Consider the following 21,279-nt stretch of genomic DNA (forward strand, 5'->3'; position numbering starts at 1 on the left):
TTGCCGTTTTGTTTGTAACATTGATGTAATGTCAATCAGAACACATTACACATGAAAGCGTTTGTAGTCCAACGGTTAGGATAATTGCCTTCCAAGCAATAGACCCGGGTTCGACTCCCGGCAAACGCAGTTTTTTTGCAGCTTAATGCCGGGTCGATGATTCTGCCTGCTTTTTTTCCTTTTTCTTAGCTTCATTGGCTTTCTTTCTTAATTTTTATGATCTTAATACTTTACCCAATATGATTGATAAGTATTTTAAGATTATTTGAGTTAAGCATCATAAGAGTATAGAAATCATGAAAGAAGGAAAAAAGTTTTGGCATACCGTTGATACTCTTAGATTTCTTTTTAGGGCATCTAAGGATGATGCTCTAATGTTTCTAAAGATGATGAGAAGAAAATTATAATTTTTTTAAGATTTATGTGAGAGATATACCAAGAGATTTATGCTTAAGTGAAACTAAATCAAGTAACTAAAGAATATTATAATTAAATTTTATAATTCATCGAACATGATGAAAATTTTAATTTTCTTCTTATACATGAGCAAAAAATTATTGAACCATGTTAATCGTATGTTAGTTTTATGATGTATTTTTTATTTGTTGATCCCTAAGTTCTTTTTTATTTTCGAGTTCTCCTCTCCCTCAACAACTCCTTATAGAGTTTCTTTTAATTCTCTTAAGGTCATGGTCCAAATGGCCTATATATATATATATATATATATATATATATATATATATATACTCAAGCTGTAAGACAACACAATTAGCAAATCTGGATTCATCTCCGGGTGAACAATTATTGGTTCTAAGCAAAGAAAGAAGCCGTCAGAGATCTTGACAACACTGGCAGATGTAATCAATTTGGTGAAGCAGGATGACCTATTAGCCTCTTTAATGAACTCATGAATCATCCGCCTATTGGTTTTTTAAGTTCTGGAAAAATTATACGGTTCTGTTGTTAATTTGGGCTTCCCTCATCTGTATCTCGTCATTGGAAATGTTGGAGACTCAGCATAGCTATTGTAATCACCGATAATTTCTCTCTTAACATAAATTAATTACTATAAATGATATATTATTTTATTATTAACTTCTATATTTATATATTATAATTAAGAAAATAATTAAATTTGGTTTCCTTACTCACATGGATAAGTTAGAAATTCTACTAATCAATTAAATTATTAATTGATTTATTTTCTAATGAGTTATTTGATATTTAGAAAGTAAATAGTTTACGTTCCATTTTTGTATATGAACTATAAAAAAAATATTACATTACTTTTTTTTTGTGCGAAAGTAAATATAAAATAAATTAAAAATAAAAATTAAATAATTACTTACCTTTTAGGAAGATCTCATCTTCTCCTATATAAAGGGGCTACTCATCCCTCATTCTCTACTAAGCCTAATAATAGGAGGATTGAGAAGATACTTTACGGGAAGATGATATCAAGGAATGGATAATCGAAGAAGAAAGATAGGATCCTTTCTTTTTAATTAGCTTTGATTTGTGTTTTGAAATCTTGACGTTGAGATTATTACAATTTTATAATGAATGATGATGTTTTAATTTCGAAATTTCATGATTTATAAATAATAATAATTGATTTGTGATGTTAGACTGATTATTTGATTTGTATTGATCTTTTAAGCTTAAGTGAATTTTAATATTGATTTAATTATTAAAATTTTTATTTAGTATAATAGTTCTAATTTATTTAATTAGTTATATCTATGTTTCAAGAATTATGTGTGAATTTCTATAATGTAATTAGTTTTAAATTTTAGATCATGAATTTAAAGTTTTAATTAATGTATTTGAGTAATTCTTTAATAATTTTAAATATTGAAATCTAATTTCATAAGAGGAGTCTAATTGGAGTTTGACTTGAGTCAAGTTGATCGATCAGATCGAATCGACTTAGACCATGTGGTCATGTACAACCTAGCTTTTGTGACTAAGTACAACCTAGCCCATGTGGTCAGGCATGACCCAACCCATGTGGCTAGGTACGATCTAATCCATATGACCATGTATGACCCAACCCATGCGATAAGGTACGACACAACCATGTGGTTAGGCATGGGCCAACTCATGTGGCTAGGTACAATCCAATCCATGTGACCATGTATAACCCAACTCATATGGTAAGGTACGACCCAACCATGTGGTTAAGCATGGGCCAGCTTATGCGGCTAGGTACAACTTAGTCTATGTGGTCAGATACGACCCCAACTCATGTGTTTAGGATCAACTCGTGAGCCAAGCATGGCCTAGTTCAATGGTAAGGCCTAGCCCAACTTATAAGTGAGGCTTAGCCTACTCCATGAAGTTAAGCATGCCCAGCTACGCGATTGGCATTAGACATATCGTCGCTCCTTTTATATAGCCCGTCATACCTCAACTCAACCTAGCATTTGGAACAGGTATATGCAATATATATGTTCCGCCCAAGACTCAGGTGGGTTGGTTCGGTTTGGGTTAACACTATACGACATAGTCCAATCTCCTTCTCTATTGGTTTGAGCTCATTAATTGACGAAATCAAATAGGTTTGATCAATTAAAGCTGATTTAGGGTGATTCCAAACTAACATGACTAATTCAAACCTATTTGACCTAATCGAGATCAATCAAATCTAAATTAGATCGGTTTAAGGTGATTCCAGACCGGTTCCATAAGGATTTGATATTGGTTCCGTTAGATCATAATCAAATTGAGTTTAGTTTAAGTCAATTGAGCTATTCCAATTAGGGTTTTAATTGATTGAGGACTATTGAGATATTGATGTTTAATGCTTTTATGATTTGATGAATTTAAAAGTTTTATTTGAAGGTGTCGTTTGAAAATGATTATTGGTTTTCTATGTTTATGATATTGTTATGATAAGTATCATATAATAGATGTGACTAGACTAATAGTTCGCATTGGGAGTGAAACTTGTGAAAGGAGCTACGGGTCATCATAGTGCGGAGCCACCAATGAACATAGTCTAGTAGATTTACATCAAGTATGATCTCTCATAATGTTTAATCATATTGATTTTTTGATGTATACGTGAGTGATTGAATGAGTATAAATGAATGATCATGGATGTTTATGTAACCCTGTCGAGGGCAGGTATGGCGATTCCCTTCGGCGATTAGCGGGTCGTCAGACGTGATGGTTAGACGGTTCCTCCATACGCTGTTGGGAGGAACGTGTTCCCACTTGGGCATGTGAGAGATACCACTCCATCCGCTGTTGGGAGTACGATGAGTACGATATGGATTATCTACATCCGTTGTTGGGAGAAATCCATCCCGTGGAATATGTCTCTCCATCCGCTATTGGGAGAGTGCACCATTGAGTGATGTACGTCTTTGTTATTATGTATATGTTGCATGTGGCTGATGCATAATTTTGTTTATTATGTAAGAAATTATCATTATTTTTTTATACATAAATTTTATGTTAAATAGATATATTTTCATATTGAATTATTTATATTTGTTTATATTTCATAAATATTGAAGATTATTTTTATGATTTTTTTGAGATTCCTACCGACATATGTGATTGTTGATATATTTTTATTTTATATTTTATTTTCAGAGTAATCTACTATTGTGTAATAGATCTGAAGCTTGGGTTGTAACACCCCTCATTTTCGAATTTTCGTATAAATTTCTGGTGATAATGTAAGCATTTATTTTAAATTGACTAAAGAAATAGAGTATGAATCAGAGGTAACTTATTTGTAAGATTTGGGAGATCTGTTAAAAAAAAAAAAGAGAAAGAATCTGAGGACCTATATGTAAACCCTAAGGACCTAATCGTGAATATGATAAAAACAAGGACTAAACTACAAAACACACAAAATGACAAATTCCACCGTTTAAGCCTCTCTGCCTTCGTTCTTAAGGAAGCAGAGAAGGCAGCTCGTGGGTGATCAGGGAAAGAAAGAAAGAAAGAAGAAGAAGAAGAAGAAGAAGAAAAAAAAATGGGGTTTTTAGGGTTCTTGCTTTAATATTTTCACTTCGGGTCAAAATTCTCAAAGGCAAGTGTCCTAACCACATCCTACAGAATTTTTAGTCTCTGTTTTTATGTTGATTCAAAATAAATTGAAGAATTTCTATTTAGAAACTGATATGTCTCTCTTTGGACATAGAACCATGGATTCTGAAGTTTTTTCGGTAAACTGACCCCTATACACTGTTTCAGCTATAAGTTTTAGTACAAAATGTGAATTCGGGCAGGAACTATTTTGTTTGAAATTAGACTCTTATATCTTCCTTTTGACACTAATTTTGTAGGTTTTGGACACTAAATACTTACCCAAACATCTGTTTCAAATGAGCCTATAGACGCTGTAAAACAGGGTTCAAGATTTTTGACCTATCAATACTAAAATGCCTATAACTCCCTGTTGAAAATTCTGATTTGTACCAAACTGATTTTATTTGAAACTAGACTTGAAAATCTTTCTTTTGACATATAGTTTGAAAATTTTGGAATTCAATTGCCTACCCTATTATCTGTTGAATCCGACCCTATAAATTCTGCAAAACAGTTATTGTGTTTTTGACCTTGTGTTACCAAATCAAAGGTAACTCTGTGTTGGGAGCCCTGTTTCATATGAAATTTGTTCCATCAGAATATAGATTGATATATGGTTCGACTATAGCTTTCTTATGGGTATTGGAGCATAATTGATATTCTGAAATATTTGTTTGATGTGCCATTGGAATTCTGTCTGAAATCGAGCTTTGGTCGATTTCGCGTATTTTGTTCCATTCCTTTGGATATTTGAATTCGTCTAACCTTCTTATTGGAATTGAGCTAAATATGATTGCTTAGAATCCCTGTACACTCTTGTTTTCATTTCATTCCAAATCTGAATATATTTGTGAGAGATTTGTTCTTTGTTTCGTATTGTCTCGAAAAGGCACATGCACGTTTTGTTGTTCCGCGTGTGCTTCCGATATATGCTACTTATTGTTAAAACTGCCCTCTTGTACTCTGGTGTGTGGGATTGTTTGGACCTTTGCCAGAAATGGTAAAGGGTATGCGCTTATTGCCCACTATGTGGGGTCCCGCTATGTGGGATATTCTGGACCTTTGCCAGAAATGGTAAAGGGTATGCGCTTATTGCCCGCTATGTGGGGTCCCGCTATGTGGGATATTCTGGACCTTTGCCAGAAATGGTAAAGGGTATGTGCTTAGAGCCTACGATGCTCTGCCGGCCCCCTCTGACTTCACCTAGACGTGGGTGGATGGAGCTCCCAGACGTGGGAGACTTTTGTCAGGTGGTCATTCAGAAATGGATGAATCATATTCTGACTGAGATCCCACTACACCTTCTATATGTTTGATATGACATCTAGAGTTTTGGTGAGTTGTTTCTGTTCATGCTCTGGATAAGAATGATATGATTGCAACGTCAAGGACGACGTTTGAGCTTCTGTACGATATTTGTTTTTGATATGCTCTGAAATGCTTCATTCACTGATGATTTTGCTTCGAAATGTTCCATATGCCGTTGATATGCTTCGGAACATTTTATATGCCATTGATAAGCTCCGATATGTTTCCTTTGTTACTGATATGCTCCAATTACTCTATGCCCCATCTGTTAGGAACCAAACATGTAAGATTGAAAGGACAATTGTGTTTATGCTCCTAATGATATTATGTCTACGAAATCGTATATTTTGCCTTGTATTTTGAAACTGTATCTCTTTGGAAATTGTACTATTTTGATATGGATATGTTAGTTACTTGCTGAGCTCTTTATGCTCACCCCGTTTGTTGATAAATTTTTCAGGATAGTGTATCGCTTGCTTAAATGTTAAGATTGGGCTGAGGCGGTGGAAAGTTTAGAAGATTTTGGGCAGATCTTTGTTAGCATATGTGTATATGTTGTATAAGATACTTTGCATAATGTGACGATAAATCTAAACGTGTGGATTTTGTGTAAGATAAAGGATCCCTCGATTTTGGAATGTTAAGTTAAATTTATGTAATGATATGATCTTATGGTAATCGTTGGTTTGGTGACTGCATAGACTTCCCCACTTGTGAATTTTATGTTGTGGTTATTATTTTGATGAGTTAAGTTCAGTTTGTTTGAATTATCGAGTGATGTGTGGGATGTTTATGAACTGCACAGGGTTATGAATTTGTAGACTATAGAGGTGAAATTTTTGATCTGAATGTTTTCTTAGTGACCTCAAATGTATGTTTGGATCCTGGGTTAGTTATGATGAAAATTTTAAATATTGTCGATATTTTGAGGGGCATGACAGAGGTGGTATCAGAGCATGATTTGAGAATCACTAAGAATATCATCTTTTTTTTTAGGTTTATTGACTATTATTTAGAGATTGATCAAAGAAAATGTTCTTTTGATGTTTTAGGAAGCAAGGATGACGAGATCATCTGGTTCTCCTGTTGCATCTACTGCTGATCAATTGAGTGGTATCATGCGGACTTTGGAGACTATGGCACAAGTGATGCAACAACAACAACAACCTGTCCTACAAGGAAGAAATGATGGAACAGGGACATCAAACCAGACGGGGTTGGGAATTGAACAGTTTAAGAAGCTTAGTCCTCCCAGTTTTAGTGGTGAGTCTGATCCAATGGTGGCAGAACGATGGATGATGCATATAGAGAAAATATTTGATGCTTTAAATTACCCTAATGATCGAAAGGTTTTTCTTGCCACCTTTATGCTGGAAGGAGAAGCTGAACACTGGTGGAGAATGATTAAGAGAATGTCTGAAATCAAACATGAGCCAATGACATGGAAGTTATTCCAAGAAAAGTTTAACGATAAATATTTTCCAGATTGTATGAGAGAGCAAAAAGAGTTGGAGTTCTTGAATCTTATCCAGGGAAGTATGACGGTCACAAAGTATGAATCTAAATTCACTGAGCTCTCCAGGTTTGCCACACATATGACTGATGATGAATCTAGAAAAGCAAGAAGGTTTGAAAGGGGATTACGGCCAGCAATAAGAAGCCGAATGTCAGCTTTAAAATTACAAACATATGCTGATACGGTAGAAAGAGCTTTGAAAATTGAAAGAGACATGGAGGAAATTCAAGAAATCATTGGCAAGGACAAAAGGGACAAATTTACTGGCAAAAGCAGGAGAGAAAATGAATATGAAGCTAGTAACAAGAGGTTTAAGACATCTGGATTTGAGAAAAAGAAACCATTGTGGAGGACTCAGTCATGTGCAAAATGTGGATTAAATCATGAAACAAGTCAGTGTTTTCGGGTGACTGGAGCATGTTTTGGTTGTGGAAAGCTAGATCATCAATTAAGAGATTGCCCACTGAATCGGAAGAAAGAGCCACTGTCTCCTAGACCCTCATCCCATGCTAGAGTGTACGCTATCACTGAACAAGATTCTAAAGCTTCTAAATCAATGGTGGAAGGTATTCTTCATGTTTCTAAAAGAAATGCAAAAGTTTTGTTTGATCCCGGCTCCAACTTATCTTTTGTTTCACAATACTTTGCTTGTCACTTGGATATTCTACCTAGACCCCTGGATTATATGTTATATGTAACAACTGCTGTTGGAGATGCATTGGCAACAAACTTGGTCTACCCATCTTGTTTGATCTCTATTGGAGACCACGAACTCCTTGCTGATTTGATTCTCCTAGAGATCCAGGGCTTTGATATTATACTTGGCATGGATTGGTTATCTTCTCATCACGCTAGTATTGATTGTTACAAAAAAATAATTACTTTCTGCATACCAGATCAGCCTATATTTTTCTTTGAGGGCATTAGGCATGATTTGCCTCCTTGCTTGATATCAGCACTTCAAGTTTATCGTCTTATGCAGAAAGGTTGTTTTTGTTATATGGTGTGTGTAAAGGAGCATTCAAATCAGGAAACCCACCTAGATGAAATTGTAGTGGTCAAAGAATTCCCTAATGTATTCCCAGATGACTTGCCTGGTTTACCTCTAGATAGAGAGGGTGAATTTGCTATTGATTTGGTCTCCAGTACAACCCCAATATCTAAGCCTCCCTATAGGATGGCACCACTCGAGCTAGAGGAATTAAAGAAGCAAATACAAGAATTATTAGATAAGGGTTTCATACGACCCAGTGTATCCCCATGGGATGCTCCGGTACTATTAGTGAAGAAGAAGGATGGAACATTGAGGCTTTGTATTGATTATAGACAGTTGAATCAGGTGACCATCAAAAACAAGTATCCCATACCTAGAATTGATGATTTGTTTGATCAACTGCAGGGTGCACAGTATTCTCTAAGATTGACCTGAAGTCAGGTTACTATCAGTTGAAGATCAAGGAGGAGGATATTTCAAAAACAGCTTTCAGAACTCGATATGGTCATTATGAATTCTTGGTGATGCCTTTTGGTTTGACAAATGCCCTTGCAGCTTTTATGGAACTAATGAATAGGATATTTCAACCGCTCTTGGATATCTGTGTAATTGTATTTATTGATGACATATTGGTGTATTCAAAGAGTAATCAGGAGCATAAGGAACACTTGAGAGATGTGTTGTCCATACTAAGAGAAAAGAAGTTGTATGCGAAGTTCAGCAAATGTGAATTTTGGTTGAATGAAGTTGCTTTCTTAGGCCATGTGATTTCAGGGAAGGGTATATCTATTGATCCAAGGAAAATAGAAGCTGTAGTTGAATGGGAAGTACCAACAAATGTAACAGAAGTTCGAAGCTTTTTGGGCATGGTAGGTTATTACAGGAGATTTGTGGAGGGATTTTCTCGAATCGCTCAACCTCTCACCAAACTCACTAAGAAGAATATGAAATTTGTATGGGGTGATGATTGTGAGCAAAGTTTTCAAGAGTTAAAAAGAAGATTGACTAGTGCCCCTATTCTCACTATTCCAAGTGGTAGTGAGGGATTTGTAGTTTATACTGATGCTTCAAGAAAAGGCATAGGATGTGTTTTGATGCAGGAAGGGAGAGTAATTGCTTATGCTTCTAGGCAACTTAAAGGTTATGAATTGAATTATCCAACTCATGATTTGGAATTAGCAGCAATTATTTTTGCTCTAAAGATTTGGAGACATTATTTGTATAGTCGACAGTTTGAAATCTTCACTGATCACAAGAGTTTAAAATATATTTTCACTCAGAAAGAGTTAAACATGAGGCAGCGAAGATGGATAGAACTTCTGAAGGATTACGATTGTGCCATCCGTTATCACCTGGGCAAAGCCAATGTTGTAGCTGATGCACTTAGTAGGAAATCTACAAGTTTTATGGCTAGTCTGGTTGTGAAGCAATGAAAGTTATTAGAAGAAAATTTTGATTTGAAAGCTTTGAGGAAAGAGCAAGACTCGATGATATTGATGGCCTACATTCAAGTGCAATCTGATCTTATTCAACAAATTAAGGAAGGACAATTACGAGATCCACATTTAATCTACTTGAGGAGTGAAGTAGAAAAGGAATTGAAGCCACAATTTCAAGTTTCAAAGGATGGCCTATTGAGATTTGGGGAGAGAATATGTGTACCAAATGAACCAGATATCAAGAATCAAATCCTAAATGAAAGTCATACTTCAAAGTACACCCTACACCCTGGGAGCACTAAGATGTATAGAGATCTTCAAAGTCATTATTGGTGGGAAGGCATGAAGAAGGAAATTGCAATGTATGTTTCAAAATGTTTGACTTGTCAGCAAATCAAAGTAGAACACCAAAGACCTGGAGGGTTGTTGCAACCTTTAGTTATTCCTAAATGGAAATGGGAATGTATTACTATTGATTTTGTTTCAGGACTACCCAGAACCTCGAGGAAGCATGATGCTATTTGGGTTATCATTGATAGGTTAACAAAATCTGCACACTTCCTACCGATTAATATGACTTATTCGCTTGATAGACTTGCAGATTTATATGTCAGTGAAATAGTAAGACTTCATGGTATTCCAAAGGAGATCATCTCTGATAGAGACTCCAGATTTCCCTCTAGATTCTGGAGAAGATTGCAGGAGTCGATGGGCACTAAAGTTAAGTTTAGTACTGCATATCATCCTCAGACTGATGGTCAGTCAGAAAGAACAATTCAAACACTTGAGGATTTGCTTAGAGCCTATGTTATGGATTGGAAAGGTGAATGGGATAAGGATATTTCACTTGTTGAGTTCACGTATAATAATAGTTATCATTCTAAGTATTCAGATGGCTCCTTATGAAGCTTTATATGGGCGAAGGTGCATAACACCTATATGTTGGGAGGAAGTTGGTGACAGAAAGCTGTTAGCACCGGACAAGGTACAAGAAACTTCCGAGAAAATTCAAGTTATAAGAAAAAGGTTAAAAACTGCTCAGAGTCATCAAAAGAGTTATGCCGACAATAGAAGACGAGATATTGAGTTTGAAATCGGAGATTTTGTATTCTTGAAAGTCTCCCCTTCCAAAGGCATTATAAGGTTTGGGAAGAAAGGAAAGTTAAGCCCCAGATTTATTGGACCTTTTGAGGTTCTTGAGAGGGTTGGTTCTGTCGCTTACAGGATTGCCTTGCCACCAGCATTGAGTCATGTCCATGATATATTTCATGTCTCGATGATTAGGAAGTATATATATGACCCTTCTCACATCATTAAGTATGAGCTGGTGGAGATTGATAAAGATTTATCTTATGTGGAAGAGCCTATTCAGATTGTTGGTAAGAAAGAAAAAGTCCTAAGGAATCGGGTCATCCCACTGGTTCAAGTAATTTGGAGACATCATTCTGGAGAGGAGACAACTTGGGAGCTAGAGGAGGAAATGAAAAAGGTGTATCCTAGTCTTTTCATCGATAGAGGTACGATAAATTTAGAAGACTAAATTTTTCTTTTAAGGGGGGGAGAGTGTAACACCCCTCATTTCCGAATTTTCGTATAAATTTCTAGTGATAATGTAAGCATTTATTTTAAATTGACTAAAGAAATAGAGTATGAATCAGAGGTAACTTATTTGTAAGATTTGGGAGATCTGTTCAAAAAAAAAAGAGAAAGAATCTTAGGACCTATATGTAAACCCTAAGGACCTAATCGTGAATATGATAAAAACAAGGACTAAACTACAAAACGCACAAAATGACAAATTCCACCATTTAAGCCTCTCTGCCTTCGTTCTTAAGGAAGCAGAGAAGGCAGCTCGTGGGTGATCAGGGAAAGAAAGAAAGAAGAAGAAGAAGAAGAAGAAGAAAAAAAAAAAATGGGGTTTTTAGGGTTCTTGCTTTAATATTTTCACTTCGGGTCAAAATTCTCAAAGGCAAATGTTCTAACCACATCCTACAGAATTTTTAGTCTCTGTTTTTATGTTGATTCAAAATAAATTGAAGGATTTCTATTTAGAAACTGATATGTCTCTCTTTGGACATAGAACCATGGATTTTGAAGTTTTTTCGGTAAACTGACCCCTATACACTGTTTCAGCTATAAGTTTTAGTACAAAATGTGAATTCGGGCAGGAACTATTTTGTTTGAAATTAGACTCTTATATCTTCCTTTTGACACTGATTTTGTAGGTTTTGGACACTGAATACTTACCCAAACATCTGTTTCAAATGAGCCTATAGACGCTGTAAAACAGGGTTCAAGATTTCTGACCCGTCGATACTAAAATGCCTATAACTCCCTGTTGAAAATTCTGATTTGTACCAAACTGATTTTATTTGAAACTAGATTTGAAAATCTTTCTTTTGACATATAGTTTGAAAATTTTGGAATTCAATTGCCTACCCTATTATCTGTTGAATCCGACCCTATAAATTCTGCAAAACAGTTATTGTGTTTTTGACCTTGTGTTACCAAATCAAAGGTAACTCCGTGTTGGAAGCCCTGTTTCATATGAAATTTGTTCCATCAGAATATAGATTGATATATGGTTCGACCATAGCTTTCTTATGGGTATTGGAGCATAATTGATATTCTGAAATATTTGTTTGATGTGCCACTGGAATTCTGTCTGAAATCGAGCTTTGGTCGATTTCGCGTATTTTGTTCCATTCCTTTGGATATTTGAATTCGTCTAACCTTCTTATTGGAATTGAGCTAAATATGATTGCTTGGAATCCCTGTACACTCTTGTTTTCATTTCATTCCAAATCTGAATATATTTGTGAGAGATTTGTTCTTTGTTTCGTATTGTCTCGAAAAGGCACATGCACGTTTTGTTGTTCCGCGTGTGCTTCCGATATATGCTACTTATTGTTAAAACTACCCTCTTGTACTCTGGTGTGTGGGATTGTCTGGACCTTTGCCAGAAATGGTAAAGGGTATGCGCTTATTGCCCGCTATGTGGGGTCCCGCTATGTGGGATATTCTGGACCTTTGCCAGAAATGATAAAGGGTATGCGCTTATTGCCCGCTATGTGGGATCCCACTATATGGGATATTCTGGACCTTTGCCAGAAATGGTAAAGGGTATGTGCTTAGAGCCTGCGATGCTCTGCCGGCCCCCTCTGACTTCACCTAGACGTGGGTGGATGGAGCTCCTAGACGTGGGAGACTTTTGTCAGGTGGTCATTCAGAAATGGATGAATCACATTCTGACTGAGATCCCACTACACCTTCTATATGTTTGATATGACATTCAGAGTTTTGGTGAGTTGTTTCTGTTCATGCTCGGGATAAGAATGATATGATTGCAACGTCAAGGACGACGTTTGAGCTTCTGTACGATATTTGTTTTTGATATGCTTTGAAATGCTTCATTCACTGATGATTTTGCTTCGAAATGTTCCATATGCCGTTGATATGCTTCGGAACATTTTATATGCCATTGATAAGCTCTGATATGTTTCCTTTGTTACTGATATGCTCCAATTACTCTATGCCCCATCTGTCAGAAACCAAATATGTAAGATTGAAAGGACAATTGTGTTTATGCTCCTAATGATATTATGTCTACGAAATTGTATATTCTGTCTTGTATTTTGAAACTGTATCTCTTTGGAAATTGTACTATTTTGATATGGATATGTTAGTCACTTATTGAGCTCTTTATGCTCACCCCGTTTGTTGATAAATTTTTCAGGACAGCGTATCGCTTGCTTAAATGTTAAGATTGGGCTGAGACGGTGGAAAGTTTAGAAGATTTTGGGCAGATCTTTGTTAGCATATGTGTATATGTTGTATAAGATACTTTGCATAATGTGACGATAAATCTAAACGTGTGGATTTTGTGTAAGATAAAGGATCCCTCGATTTTGGAATGTTAAGTTAAATTTATGTAATGATATGATCTTATGGTAATCATTAGTTTGGTGACTGCATAGACTTCCCCACTTGTGAATTTTATGTTGTGGTTATTATTTTGATGAGTTAAGTTCAGTTTGTTTGAATTATCGAGTGATGTGTGGGATGTTTATGAACTGCACAGGGTTATGAATTTGTAGACTATAGAGGTGAAATTTTTGATCTGAATGTTTTCTTAGTGACCTCAAATGTATGTTTGGATCCTGGGTTAGTTATGATGAAAATTTTAAATATTGTCGATATTTTGATGGGCGTGACATGGGTGGAAGAGACTTGTAATCCTATGAAGAAGATATTATTTTTCTAGTTAATAGAATATTTATTACTGTAAAGATAATGATTTAAATAAAAAGAAAAGGAGAGAGTTTATTATGTAAATTATGGATAATAAATTACTGATTTATTATTTTTTTTATATATTCGGAATGTGACAGCTCTCCTTTGCCAAGCAGTTCTAAAGTCTTACTGCAATGCACTAAATCATCAAATTGGAACAACGGTGTCCTAAAGTCTTCCACAAACAAATCATAGTCCCACAGCAGCCTGTGCTATTATCTAATGTACAAAGTCAAACATGTCTCCAAGGGTAGCAGATAAGACTCCATGTTATACTATTCATGCAAGATGACCTACATCTTATAGTCCTTCTGGCACTCAATGGCACAGCAGTAAGGGAATCAAAAACCAAAATAGTCAATGTAATTATTGTAGACCATCTACGTTTTCCTGTATCCTATCAACCACATTGTAAAAACCTTTTATACATCTTATTAAATCAAGATGACACAAATTCTTTTAAACAAGAATGAGAACTAATCAAACATCAATATAGCATGAGGGTAAAAAATTATCATTTTTTATCTTCATGAACAACTTTTGCTTAGCTTCAAATCTAAATTTGCTCACACTCAACAAAGGGAAAAAAAATTATAGAACAGCAAGAAATCCTTCTTATGATAAAATGTTGATGGTTGTCATCACCAATAAGCTAAGATCAATCATGTTTTCTTTGTCAAATTTCCTAAAATGCAATGTAGTAGTAAGTTGGAGCTGAGTTTAGAAAAGCTACACTTTGGAAGATCCATGTTGTACAAAAGAACACTTTTGATACCAAAACAATAATGATAATACCAAATGGTTTAACACTTGTTATTTACATTTATAATGAAAACTTCAAACCATTCACAGAATAACAACTCTCTCTTAAAGCTCCTTATATACTCTCTCTGCATAAAGTTCTTTGTACACTCTCCAACACATTCCGAAGAATTGTTCTTTCAACCTTAAGAAAAAAATTCAAAGTGTTTTTTTTCCCCCCTACACTATATGATACCTATAAAATAATCAAATCCTAATATCCAAGGTTTACTTCCTATATTTGCCGAGCAACTTGAATTCTATTCAGTTCACAAAAGCAAAACTACATGAGACCAACCAATTAGAAGAAATAAATAATGCTGCAACTAGCAAACTGCAAATTAAGAAGCTTATGCAAAGCATCTCTTCATTTATTAGGTGCAAGCCCTCAAAATCAATCAGTAGCTACATCAGGATCAGAACTAAGTTGCACAGAAAACAGACCATTCAGCATGCATAGTTCATGCAACATCAACAGATGAGAACCATCAGGAAGAAAACAGATAAGACTACAACATGACAGTATGACACTCAACCAAAGATGTCTTTTTTTTACCGAATGATCGAACTCCGGTTGCTACTTCTAGGCGTTGCCTTTGTTTTTGGAGTCGGTGGCGCCTCCCCCTCCTGCCGCTGCTCCTGCAGCCTTCTTAGCTGCCTTCTCCTGCAGCGCTTTCGCATCCCTACGCAACATCAACACAACTATCGATCAGGTTATTCCCATCAATTACCGCATCAATTGGAGTATCTCTAGAAAGAAATCAAGAACATGGAAAACGGAACGAATCATTCAGATCAAGGGGAGGATACCTCTCGCGGCGCTGTTCAGGGGTCAGGCCGTCGTCTCTCTGCTTCACCTGAGCCTTTCGGGTTTGCGATCTCTGTCGGTCGACCTCCCTCTGGTTTCCCCGTGAATCGGAATTAAGAGAAACATCAACACAGACGGAAGACAAAGAAAGAAATCGTACGATTATACCAAGAAAAGGTCGAAAACCGATCAAAAATCGGAGATCGTGATCTCAGGTTAAACAATGGGGAATTAAAAGACAACAAAGCCCAAGAACTGAATCGAAATCTACCGATCTCAGATAAGGATATGAGTCATCCTCCTCCCCTCTTGCAGGAAGAATGCCTCCGCCGACTAGGAACAAGATGGTAGGGCGAGACCAATGGAGGCGGAGTCTGGAAGGTTCCAATAGGAACTGAGATAACACGAGGCATGCACGGTTGTGTTTCACCTGCTAGTTTACGCGCGACGCATCTCGCTTGTTATACGCGGGGCCCAGCAGATCAACATCCAATCACAGGAAGGCAGATGTACGAGTGGCTTCTAGGGAGTATCTTTATTACATCCGCCCCGACTTGCGTGCCATCGACGCGGGATCGGGGTCGGATCAGTTCGGTGGTGCAAAAGCACATCGGTCGCCACGGTTTCGGCCTGACTCGATTACCCAACTTTTCATTGGTTGATACATATGGATCCCACGTAAAGGGCAAACACGTTGCGTAGAGTCCAACACGTAACATTTAGGGAGAGAAAGAGAGAGAAAGTATCTCACCCGGGAGAGATATCTTTATTTCTATAATTAATTATCTTTGATATTTCGATTCTTATATTTATATTTCTATCAACAACATAAAAAAATAAAATTAAATATTTCCCTTACATAAGTATAAAAATCTTAATAAATTTTTTCACTAATAAAAATCTTAATAAAATTTTTAAAAATATAAAAAAAAACCGTACAAAATAACTAATTTCAAAAAATATATATAATTAACTTAAACATAGACGTTTGTCTTAATCTTAGTGGATATCAACATGTCCAATTATCAAGAGAGATAAAGATGTTAATAAGATAAAAGGAAAGTAAGCAAAGAACAAGTCTATAACATGCACAACAATGATAGCTAACAGAAACCATGAAATCATTTTTACATATAGCTTTTACATCAAAGAGAACTTACAACACCACATGAACATACACGTACTACAACCTAGTGTTTGCATGGAAGCTGGCAAATAATAGTATCTTTCAATAACTACAAGCAGTTTTAGATGCCAGAAATAACTCCATGGTTATGGAGTTAAGAGTATGCCCCTTTGCATCAATACATCCATCACAGTGCACAAGGGCAGATGATCTTTACTGATCTTGTTGAGTGTGAATTGCACTCACAGAAGAGACCATGGAATCCACTCCACATATATTTCGACCCCTGCAGATCTTGTAGTAGCCATGCTCTCCCCAGTTTTCACCCCAGGAGTTCTTTATGATCCAGAAGGGCTTGTCCTTTAGGCGAATTGGTGAATAACCAGCAGAACCATAGCCCACCAGGAGCACACCATGATCCAAATGCCTTCCACAAATATAAGGGCATGAGACACCTCCTATATATGTTTGCATGAACACTGAATTTATACCAACTGCAACAAGGATGACAGACATGAGTAACAATCCCATCATCATATGAAACATGGAAAAAATGGAGTAAAACTAAATGTTAATTCATCACAATGTGTCATTTGTTATCCGCCCTACATAATGTGTTGATTTCTCCATCATCAGTGATCAGTCATTGGTTGTCTTATAAAGGTTGTAGCCCGTGATAGGAGATCAAGGCACAAATGAAAACCAAACACAAGAATAAAGAAGGTGAGTCCTTTTTTTGGTTGACTACCTATTCCTAGTGAATTGTAAAAAGCTATTAATGCAGATACTTTTCCTAATTCAACCAGATAATGACATGAAACTTGGACTAAGATCACCTACTTGCAAGAGGGCCATGTTTCACAAGGTTTGCAGCAATTTGATCTTCATTAGTGGAGATAACACTGAAGTTTTGAACTGAAGCAGCAATTTTCGACTTGTCAAACTTGCAAGAACCACGGTCTGTCCCAGTGTAAGGGTAGTCTTCCTCCCGCTCAAGCCCACCAGATTTCAGTAAATACTGGAATGCAGTTGTCATAAGACCGCCATTGCATCCTTGGTCGCATGCATCAGGTTCATCTGAATCACACTGCAAAATTATGAAAAATGCCTCGAGTAAGAGCTATAATAACACTGACCACAAATATACCACATTGAAAGTTAAACTTTACATTCCTTACAAAAAGTTGTCACCATTACTGGCTAGAGAATAAACCAGATAATGTAAAGTACTTGTATGAAGAAATAGATCAAGAAAAAAGGAGCAAGAGCTAAAATAAATATAGAAGGTTAGGAAAAGTACGAAATTTAGCCACAATAAACTGACATCATTGGAGTATGGCACTACAACAAAATGTATCTTTACCTGTAGTTTATAGTTATATATCCTTGTGGTTATCACTGCAGCAACAAAATGGGCACTTGGCACATGTGATGTGTCCAAGAGTTGAGCTCATATTTGCCAGCAGTAATGAAGGCCGCTTGTACCAGATAGCCTATTCTCATAGATAAACTAATCCAGATATTATGGAAGGAATAGAAAGTTTTGACAGAGTCATTTAATTGAATATTGTTCACAGTTCTATAAGCTGGGCAGAATTATATGACATTTTGATGATCAAGACTCCATAAAGTTAAATATATCTAGATCTTTCTTTTTACACACATCAGGAAAGAGAATGCTGGTAAATCTACAAGCCAGTGCAAAATTTCATATTATAATATAATCTACAGTTCACAGCATAGCAGTTGCTCTAAGTTTTGCCAAAAAGAAAAAAAGAACATTTCAACTTCTGGTGTGGAATCAATTAACTTCCAGATAAATTGAAAACTAGAAAACATAAGAGTTTCAAGAGGTTAATAGCCTTCTTAATGATATCAACCATAGCAACAGTTCTCTCTGCTATGTTAGTGTCACTTTTACCTCATAGTATTACTCTAGATCCAGAGTAGCCTAGAGATGAAACGATTCCTCAAATGTCTGTATTTGTAGGTTATACCATTTCATTGTCATCATTGATAATTCCGACTGGATATATCTACACATCACTTAACTTCATAATAGATTAAAGAAAAACAGGTATGATCTATAAAGAGTTTGAGTTGATGGTGCACTAGATCTTGAACTTTTTAATAAAAGATCCAATGCCAAATTTATGCATTACTTATCATAATTGTGTGAACGATAGTGTTTGAAGAACAAGATCAAATATCTTATAAAACAACTAATTGTTACATTCTGGACGGATTTTTATGACAATTATTACAAACATATAAGTTATTTCTATTTTTCTGAAGATGACCTTTATTTCACACGTAGGCCCCATTTTGGGTTCTACCCACTTACACCCTTCCTACATGACCTTTGCCTTCCATTGCATGCTTGCATAGAAATCATCCATGTAACATGAGGCAAAAGGTATGTAGAGGGATCTTAAGTGGAAATAAATTTAAAGTACAGGAGACCTTTAGAAATTGCTCTAGGATTATGGTCATTGAACAGACCTCAATGTGATATGCAATTTTCTTATCCGGCATTTATTGTGGCAAGTAAATGAGTTTAAATTGCAAATGAATAGATGAGTGCGAATTGAAATAAACTTTGAATAATGTTGAAAAGGATCCAAATCAATCATCATAAAAGTCAAATGGAGAGAATAGGAACGAAAACAAAAGAAAATATAGTTTCTAAATATTCCAATTGGAACTGGTAAAGTATAAGCTATACTACCCAATAATACCCCATCATCGAAAAGTGAAAGAATCTAATGTACATCACTGCGAACCAAATATGTTTGCAGTGTATCCTTCAGCTGAGTTGTTGCCTGTCAATAATTTATCTAAAAAATAGGCCGTGCACTATAATTAAGTGTGATAAGTGCTCTGTCCTCATGTACTTTCTCAAAACCCACATCTTAAAATGATTCGAGCACTTCCCTGCAACACTCTCAGACCCTTCAATCCAAAAAAAAATAACCTTTTCCTGGAAGGGTACTTTCACTTACTGTCAAATAATACCACCACAAGCTAATCAAAACAAAATCTTCCATCTAAATAACTATTCGGAACAACTTCCACAAGGCATAGAGTAACAGAGACTAGAATTTGACTAAAGGTTCTCTCTTTTTTGGACTCAATTAGAATAAGGTGGAGAGAGAGAGAGAGAGAGAGAGAGAGAGAGAGAGAGAGAGAGAGAGACCTCATGATCGCAATCCACGAGCTGCTGCTCGCTGAGGCTTTCTAGCTTTCCGGTGGCCAAAAAGTTCGCCCCTTCCAGAGCCCCTGCGGTGCTGAAGGACCAGCACGAGCCACAAGAACCCTAAAAAGAAAGAGAAAAAGATGATATCAGGACAAGCAAGTGAGAGAAGAAGCTAAACGAAGGATCGGCCGTTAGATCTAGAGGACCTGATTCTTGACGCCGGTGACGGCGCCATAGTCCCTCCAGTCGAAATCAGTGGGGAGATCGTCGGTGGGGAGGATGGGTGCCTCGTGGGTGGACTTGTGGGCCTCGGGGCGGCGGAGGCCGAGGTAAGCGCGGCGGAACTCGGCGGGGGTAAGGTCGGAGAACTTGGTGACGCCGTGGATGGCGGTGGGGTCGAGCCGCTGGTACCGCGCCGCCCGGTGCAGGTTCGCCTTGAACACCTTGAACCGGAGGTCGCGCTCCTCCTCGTCGGCGTACGTCTTCCCGAACCGCCTCACGAAGCTGGCGAAGTGCGCCTCCGCGCTCAGCGCCAGCTCGCCCTTCTCGTCGTCCACCACCTGCAGGATCAGCGGATCGCCGTCGGCTCCTGCGGCGATGCCGGAGAAAGAAGAGGCGGCCGCCACCGAACACAAGAGGAGGACGGAGACGAAAAGGTGATCCATTGACGAAGGGTTAGGTGGTTACTGCTCGACCTCCTCCTCCCCCGCCTTTAATCCGCTCCTTGCGTACTGTGATTGGTGGATCACGGACCACCGGATAACTGACACGTTTAAGACACCATAAAATATCCTCTTAATTTCAAATAATAGTTACCATACTTGACCAGTAGATACCCACCCGAAACCCTTCATTTATTGGACAATTTGACGGAACAATATAGCGCGACCGGTTTTCTCCCAGTAAAGAGACGGGTAAACAAACGTGTAACTTAGACCAGTAAATGGTTAAGTTTTACGCTATCCGCATGGAATGTGTTCCTCATGGCGTCGGGCTAACGACAACGTTACTTGTACTCCAAAGCAACAGCCGGAACGCCATTTGATAACGTGGTTAAATGCGACGGGTCCCACCAGCTTTGGAATGGATCGTCCGCTACGAGAGGAAGAGTGCCGCGTAGAGCCGAAATTTAATACTCTTATAATATTGCTTAATAATTTCATTGGAAACTTAAATTATCCAAAGGAGTAAGTCACGAAAAAATTACCAATTTATGGAAATCCTATGTAATAATTATGAAGAGCATTTATCTTAATTGGAGTTCTATAGCAAATCTTACGGGGATGGATAGATACGTCAAGTTAAAACATATGGGTACAGATGGGAATTACCAGCTTCGGAGGGTGCGTTAACAGCATCCAGCGGGACCCACACCACCGACCAAGGAGAAGGGATCATCAGCAACCATCCAACTTCATCTACTTGTCACTGATCACCTACTTTTATACCGGCATTAAATACATGCGGTTTCTTTTTCGAAATTAACATGCATGAGATGCATAGCTGTCAGGCAAATATTCTAATGAATAAATGATTCATGAGACTTTGCTTTCTGCCATGTTAAGCTGGATTTGTTTCTAATTTCAAACATCAAGCAAATCAGAGTTGTAGTTTCTGTCTAAGAGAGATCTCAGCAGAAAATAGACCACTAAAATATTGACTAAATCTTCTAATTTGGATATACTGTAATTAGAGGATTTCATCCAAGTGTAAAGTTGAAGAAAAACACAAAGATGTGTAATTTTTTGTCG

At 37.0% G+C, this 21,279-nt stretch overlaps 1 protein-coding gene, 1 long non-coding RNA gene and 1 other non-coding gene across 3 annotated transcripts; 1 reads left to right on the forward strand and 2 right to left on the reverse strand.

Moving 5' to 3' along the window:
- The first annotated feature begins 57 nt into the window (after positions 1–57).
- Positions 58–129, forward strand: TRNAG-UCC (transfer RNA glycine (anticodon UCC)). The gene has a single exon. It is a non-coding gene; the product is annotated as a tRNA-Gly (tRNA).
- Positions 130–15,030: 14,901 nt separating this feature from the next.
- Positions 15,031–15,617, reverse strand: LOC103978549 (uncharacterized). Its single transcript, XR_010485251.1, has 3 exons — positions 15,478–15,617; positions 15,209–15,297; positions 15,031–15,081 (listed from the first exon to the last, which is right to left on the reverse strand). It is a non-coding gene; the product is annotated as an uncharacterized LOC103978549 (long non-coding RNA).
- Positions 15,618–16,310: 693 nt separating this feature from the next.
- LOC135607749 (cysteine proteinase 1-like) lies at positions 16,311–20,221 on the reverse strand. Its single transcript, XM_065099791.1, has 4 exons — positions 19,735–20,221; positions 19,529–19,648; positions 17,173–17,419; positions 16,311–16,826 (listed from the first exon to the last, which is right to left on the reverse strand). Exons 1-4 carry the CDS (start codon positions 20,191–20,193, stop codon positions 16,546–16,548), a joined length of 1,107 nt encoding a protein of 368 aa, XP_064955863.1. The 5' UTR covers positions 20,194–20,221; the 3' UTR covers positions 16,311–16,545.
- Between the last annotated feature and the right edge of the window lie 1,058 nt (positions 20,222–21,279).

The sequence above is a fragment of the Musa acuminata genome, chromosome BXJ2-3 (genome assembly GCF_036884655.1).
Source record: "Musa acuminata AAA Group cultivar baxijiao chromosome BXJ2-3, Cavendish_Baxijiao_AAA, whole genome shotgun sequence".
NCBI lineage: Eukaryota > Viridiplantae > Streptophyta > Magnoliopsida > Zingiberales > Musaceae > Musa > Musa acuminata.